At 53.9% G+C, this 7128-nt stretch overlaps 1 protein-coding gene across 6 annotated transcripts in view; it reads right to left on the reverse strand.

The window, feature by feature from the left end:
• The window catches only part of WHRN (whirlin), a 60025-nt gene extending 53837 nt beyond the window's left edge, over window positions 1–6188 (reverse strand). For 3 of the 6 annotated variants that reach the window (XM_045579855.1, XM_045579854.1, XM_036432779.2), the window contains exon 1: window positions 4734–6187. In XM_045579855.1, coding sequence (XP_045435811.1) covers window positions 4734–5360 — 627 coding nt within the window. In that variant the 5' untranslated portion in view covers window positions 5361–6187. Of the gene's footprint in view, window positions 1–4733 lie in introns of all 6 variants that reach the window. The other 3 variants (XM_036432782.2, XM_036432781.2, XM_045579856.1) reach the window with 2 other exon arrangements.
• Window positions 6189–7128: the final 940 nt, after the last annotated feature.

A 7128-nucleotide genomic window follows, 5' to 3' on the forward strand; every position in this document is an offset into this window, starting at 1 on the left:
TCTTGGGTCGAGGGACCGCAGTCAAGTCCTCCTCGGTACAGCGTGTAACCCATCAATTTCCTGATACAGCAGGAGGCTGCACAGCGCCAAGATTCTCATCTTCCAGTCCTTCGCCAACTCTCTTTACTCTGCCTTAAACGAAAGCAATCCCAAGAGAACAAGAAAAAAATCGCTGGGAACATTCTATTGTAAATGCCTTGAGCAAATCACCGACGGTCTGAGCTGGAAGAGACCTCGGGCTGCCCCTGGCCCACCCACCCTAGGACACAGAGAGGGTTGGGGGCTGGCCCAAGGTCACACAGCAAGTGTGCCGCAGAGTCCAATGCATCATCCCCGGTCCGCGGACTCCCTGGCCAATTTGTCAAGCGTTTTTTGGCTGAAGACCTCTGAAAGGTCTCCTTTTTTATTGTTATTAGCTTGGCTCCTGTTCATTTGAGATAGATTTTTCAAAATCCAAACGTTTCAACATAATTGCAAATAGTAACTGGCTTGCCTTATCTACACCTGTCACTGCTGATGTAGCAAACGGGCTTTAAGAGACGGAAGGGAGCCCCATGGGACACGGACACGGGATGACAATGGAGGCCTGCCTTGCAGAGAGGGAAGTGGAAAACACTGCGAGCGCTCAGTCTCCTCTGCTCACTGGGAGGAGGTGAGCTTCTCTGACTCATAAACTCTTAAGTAACTTGATTCCTAAAATTCAATTTCCTTTTTATTACACATACACGATTCATCTCTGCTTTGGGAAGCTCAGAGGATCTTTCCGCCCCCTCTTTCTACCAGCAGAAGAAAAACAAAGATTTTAAGATGGAAAACACATCTCCTTAATAACTAAAATGTGGAAATAACCTAAGTGTCTATTGACAGATGAATGGAATGGAGAAAGTGACTGTGGCATGTGTGTGTGTGTGTGTGTGTGTGTGTGTATGTATGTATGTATATACACACACACACACACACACACACACACACACACACATATAGAATATTATTCAGCCATAAAAAGGAAGGTCATTCTGTCATTGGTGACAACATAGATGAACCTGGAGGACAATTAGGTTGAGTTAAAAAAGCCAGAGAGAGGAAGACAAATACCGTGTGAGCTCACGTATATGTGGAATCTAAAAGAGTCAAACTCATGGAAGTAGAGATGGGGGCCAGGGGTGGGGGGAATGGGGAGGTGCTGGACAAAGGTACAAACTTTTAGTTATAAGGAAATTCTAATGCACAGTAAACTAATGCCAATAGTTAACAATGCTATTATTGTATACTTGGACATTTGCTGAATAGAGTACAGCCTAAGTGTTCTTAGCACAAAAATAAAGTAACTATGTAAGGTGATGGATATGTAAATTAGCTTGATTATGATAATCACTTTACAATGCATAGGTATATCAAATCATCACATTGTACACCTTAAATATGCACGGTTTTTATTTTTCTATTATACCCAATAAAGGTGAGGGAAAAGCAAAATAAACAAACAAGCCGTCAGTCTTCCGGGTCCTCAGATACAAAACTAAAAGAAAAGAGACTCATAAAAAGGTTACCAGAGGTGGAGGGTGGAGAGGGGATGAAAAAAGTGAGGGGGAATACAGTCAATAATACTGTAATACGTTTGCTAGATGATTACTAGAATTAGTGGGGTGATCACATTGTAAGGTATAAAAAATGTTGAATCACTATACTGTACACCTGAAACGAAACTAATATAACATTGTAGCCGAAACCGGTTTGGCTCAGTGGATAGAGCATCGGCCTGCAGACTCAAGGGTCCCAAGTTCGATTCCGGTCAAGGGCATGTACCTTGGTTGCGGACACATCCCCAGTAGGGGCTGTGCAGGAGGCAGCTGATCAATGTTTCTCTCTCATCAATGTTTCTAACTACCCCTCTCCCTTCCTCTGTGTAAAAAATCAATAAGATATATTTAAAAACAAAAAAGAAACTAATATAACATTGTATGCCAGCTATACTTAAATTTTTTTTAAAAAAAAATTAAAAGATTGACTAAGGGACTTAGCATCCTCAGATTTCGGTATCTGTGGGAGGTCCTAGAACCAATCCCCCATGGACACAGAAGGACGACTGTAAGTAAATAAAATAAAATGGAAGAAAAAAATGAAACACATATGAAGTGTGATGTGGTGTCCTGGAGCATAAAAAAGATAAAAGCAGAAAACTCGGTGGCCTCTGAGGGGAGCCTGAAGCCTGGTGAAGAGGAATGTGCCTTCACCATAAACTCTGACCGGATGCCCTCCTGCGGCAGCTGACACAGGGGCTGGGAGTGGAAGTCCTGGTGCAGGGCAGCCTGTACCTCGGAGGGAAGCCCGGCCTCTTCGGGCTTCCTTAGGGGGCTGAATGCCGTGAGGGCTGACTGCTTGTTTGCTCGTTTTGCTTTTCCCTCACCTTTATTGGGTATAATAAAAAAAAAACAAAAAAACTGTGCATTCTTTAAGGTGTGCAATGGGACGATTTGATATGCTTAGACATTGTTCGGGTGTTCTTCTGAGCTGGTCCCTGAAACTGCCTGCCCATCCCTCAGCCTCAGGCGGAGGCAGGAGCTCCAGGAGGCCCCGAGTCAGGTCCCGCCTCCTCCGGTTTAAATTCCACCCACGGAAAGTCTGTCCCCTTTCTCCCTGGAGTTAAGGTGACACAGAGCAGCACCTGTTTGCCTGTTGCTTCTAGAGGGTCCAAATGGGGTACATTCCGGGCAGGTGATGAGTCTGCACTGGCCGGAAGGGGGGCTCCCCTGAGACAGGAGCTCCTCCTGCCTGAGCAGGTGCCTCCCAGGAGAGGCAACGGGGACGAAGCTCCCACAGGCCCCCACCCAAGGGCAGTTCTGCTCCCACTACCTCTCCCTCTGGCGAGAAGTAGTTGTGGGGCTTCAGAAACTATGGCGTGGACAGCTTAGGGTTTACTCTGGAAGCAAGCAGAATAAATACACGAGCAAGGCCTGCCGCTGCTAGGAAGGAGCACACGGTGGGGTACAGCTCGGGAAGGCTGCGACGGAAGGTGCAGAGTGTCACCGGTGAAACGCAGGAGGGCCGGGCTGAGACTCCCAGCCAAGCGGCTCAGCCTTACAGGCATGGCCGAGCCCGGGGGAGAGTTAAAGGGAGAGTCTGTGTTTTTCATGGCCAGGTTACCTGAGGCCTTCCCGGACTCTATCACCTCCTGACGATTAAGTTACTCGGGTCTCTCTTTAATTGCCGCTAAAACTGGATCCACATTTATGAATGCCCGTCTGGGCCAAGTATCTTTCAAGGATCAATTTATCATCTGGGAACTCCAGATCATTTAGGGCCAAAGGCTAATGGGCTATTTCTTTATAAATATATGGAATGTCAGCTAAAGGGAGAAGATTGATGTGGGGGAAGGCGAGGAGGCGGCGGAGAGGAGGACAGGTGCATGGAAATCCACCAGGAGCTTTGTCTACTGCGCCCACCCCCCACCCCCCAAAACACAAGCTGATCAGCCTTTTGCCAGAAGCAGCAAATAAGATTCCAAATCCTCAGGGGCCTCCCTGAGGGGGCAGATGGACTGGGAAGCAACTAAGGGAAGGTCAAGGTCAGCGATGAGATGGTCATGTCGCAGGTGAACGGCACACAAATAGCAGCCCTTTACCTCTGCTGCCTAAGCGGTTCCCAGCAGCCAGCAGGCCCTCCGCTGGAGTTCAAAACAACAGTGCTGAGGAGGACCAGAGGCAGGGGTGAGGAGCAGGGGGGTGAGAAGCTGGGTCACAGGCCCCCTCACCCTGAGAAGCACTGTCTTTGCAGAAACAGAGAGTGTCACTGTTGCTTTTCCCCAAAACTCTTCACTTCTTGCACACAAAGGTGTGTCCGTGTGTGTGTGTGTGTGTGTGTGTGTGTGTGTATGAATGCAAGGCATCCTTGAATTCACACAAGACCAACACTATCCATCTCATACTCCAACTGGTTTTCAAAAGCCCCTAGGAATGAGATTAGCGCACGAGTGCGCACACACACACACACACACACACACACACACTCCTTTGAACAGCATGGTTAGATCCCTAGGAGCTTGTGGTCCTAAGGTTATATTTCTCAATTAACAAAAAGTACAATTACTCTCAAGAGAGCGGGGGATATGTCTTTGACATTCAGGCAGGGGCCTCTTTCCCAACAAGGTTAGGGGCTCTCATCTGGTCCTGATGCCCCATTTCCCAAGTGGAGGACTAGGGGCTCTGAGAGGACAGATGACTTGGCCCGGAATACACACCCTGGTCCATAAAGGGCAGGGTTGGGCCGGAGTTCTTCGGATCGCCAGCAGAGCCTCCGGGGACCACCTGGAGCTGACAAAACTTTCTTTTAGGGGCAAAAGCCTACAGAATAATGAGAGAAACAGCAGAAGCAGAAGACACCCACGGATCACTAACGATGCCAGTGGAGACCATACCTTTCAATGCTCCTGAGAATCCCCAACTCTTCCCACTTTGTGATCATCCATTTATCCAAATATTGGATAAGGTCTGTCTCCCACTCATAAGCCTTTATGCCCAAGGAAAGGCAGGGTCTAGATTTGCTTTGCCCATCCCTACATCCCAGTGCCTGGCACCTATTTGCTCAATAAACTAGATGTTCCTAAAATATTTTTAAGAAAAAAACGAAGCCCAGCAAGGTCAAGTGAGTTGCCTAAGGACACACAGCATGGGAGCTACTGCCACTAGGAGTAGCTGCTCCTGAACTCATCCCCCCAAAAAAACCAGAACCCCTACCTTGACGGCCTCAGCGTGGGTCACCCGGGACAGGGACTTGTCGTTGACACGCAGAATCTGGTCCCCGACCTTCAGTCCTTCCTTCTCGGCCAGAGAGCCCGGCTCCACCAGCGACACATAAATGCCCACGCCGTGCTCGGAGCCCCCGCGGATGCTGAAGCCCAAGCCCTCGTGGGCCTTGGCGCGCCTGAGGCTCACCAGGCGCACCTCCCCGGGCCCCGCGCCGCCGTCGGGGCCGCCCCACACGGGCTGCCGGTAGGGGGCGGCGGCGGCGGGTAGGTAGAGGCCCTCGGCCGTGTACCGGTCGAAGAGCAGCTGGTCAGAGCGCGGGATGACCAGGCGCAGCATGGGCAGCAGGCGCCGCTTGCCCGGGCTGTCCAGCAGCACGCGCAGGGTGCTCACCAGGTCGAAGACGTTGCGGCGCGCGTGGTAGGCGTTGAGGCAGTGCGTGAACTGCTCCCGCTCCGCCTCGCTCAGCAGCGCCCGGAGCGCCTGGTGCAGCTGCCGCACGTTGCCGGACAGCAGCCGCAGCCCCCCGGGCCCCCCGCCGCCGCCCGCCCGGGCCCCCGAGCCCAGCGAGCCGGTGGAGGACGAGCTCACCGACAGGCCGTCCAGCTGCGCGTTCATCTCCCCGCCGGGGGCCGGGCGGACTGGACGCGGGGCGCGCCGTGGGGCCGCGGCTGCAACTCGGGATCCGGGGAGCACCGAGGTCGAGGCTGGCGTCTGGGTTTGGGGGCGGCGTGGAGGGGGCACGAGGACGACTGGAGTCGGGCTTGAGGGTGCAGAAGCAGTGTCTGAATCCTGAGAGGGGGGCGATCGAGATCTCTAGAGTCCCGGGCGCGCGAAGACGGAGGGGGGTCGCCAAACTGGAGTCCGCGGGGTGCAGAGACGGCGGCGGGGTGCAGAGACGGCGGCGGGTGTCCGGGCCAGGCGGGCACGGCGCCGCGATGGATCCCGGGCGGCACGGGCCGGCGGCTGGAGCGGGAGGTCGCGGAGGCTGCGGCTGGAGTCCGGGGTGGTGGGGAGGACGCGGAGAGAGCCGTTACATTCTGCAGGGCACGGAGATGGCTTGGAGTGGGGGGCGCGGCAGAGCTGGCCGCCCCGTCACACCAGGCCCGGGGCTCCCCCAGCCAGGCCGCCCGCTCCTCTCTCTCGGGCTGGGGGACCCCAAAAGCATAAGTTGGGATGGAGGTGCTCTATCTAGTCCCAGAGCCCCGGATCGGATCGCAGCCGGTGGGGCCGCGCGGGCGTCCGGCGGGGGAAGCGGGGCATGTCCGGGGGCAGCCCCGGGAAGCGGCAGCCCGGGGACCCCCGCGCCCCTGCACCGCCCGGCACAGACGGAGCCGCGCGGCCGCGAGCCCGCACTTCGGGAACTGTTGAGCCGCCGGGGCCGAGCTTCCAGCGAGTTCCGACGCCGCCGTCGCCGTCGCCCGGCCGGCCTTGGCCCCGCCCCCGGGCCCCTCCTCCCCGCCCCCCCTCTCCCCGCGGGCTTTTCAGGAAATGACGTCCCACCTCGCGCCTGGCGGTTGCCTGGAAACGGGGTGAAACAGTCCGGCCCCGGGGAAGAGAGGGGTGACAGTGGGGGTGGGGTGGGCAGAGCTCCCTGGGCACTAGGACCCCCTCCTCCTCCAATTTTCCGGAGGGAGTGAAGAGGGAACCTCAAAATCGCTCTTCCGCGATGGGAGCATGTGCATCAGGGTGGCTTTGCAGCAATTAGCCAACCAGCTAATGCACCATGGTGGCGGAAAATAGCCAACTTTTTGCCTCTCCAATACCAAATGCTTCAGGCTCCGTTTTCTACCTTGAAACGTTGCGCTCCCCTCTTGCACACACTGACATGCAAGTTCAAGTGTTTATGTGGACGGTAGTTGGAACCTACTACGTTCCTCCAAAGACATATGCAAGCATGCACTGTGGGAGCCACCTCCTCTGCAGGGATGGGCCAGACTGGACCCTTGCCCAGTCTCCAGGAGGCAAGAAAGCCGCTTTCAGAAATGCAAAGTGTGCATGGCACACACGCGCACTCGCATACACAAATGCATAGGTATAAAACTGATGAAGTCTGAGTAAGGTGGGCAGATTGTATCAATATCAATGTTCAGGCTGTGATCTTGTCAGCATCGGGGGAAACGGGGTGAAGGGTGATGGGATGTCTGTGTATTATTTCTTACAACTGCATGTAAATCTGCAATCATCTCAAAAAAATTTAAATATGCATGAAATGGATTGCAGAAAAGTATTCTGTGCTTTTCCATCCCGAGACAAAATATGTGTCATATCGCTTCTTACCTCCCACCCCGCTCCCCTAAGTGCAATCCAAGTGAAAGCCTGTGCTTTTACTCAAAGGTAACTTTCTAAGGAGCCAGCAAACCCTCCCCCCCCAATCCTCACCCCC

Source organism: Pipistrellus kuhlii, unplaced genomic scaffold (assembly GCF_014108245.1).
Source record: "Pipistrellus kuhlii isolate mPipKuh1 unplaced genomic scaffold, mPipKuh1.p scaffold_m20_p_12, whole genome shotgun sequence".
NCBI classification, from domain to species: Eukaryota; Metazoa; Chordata; class Mammalia; order Chiroptera; family Vespertilionidae; genus Pipistrellus; species Pipistrellus kuhlii.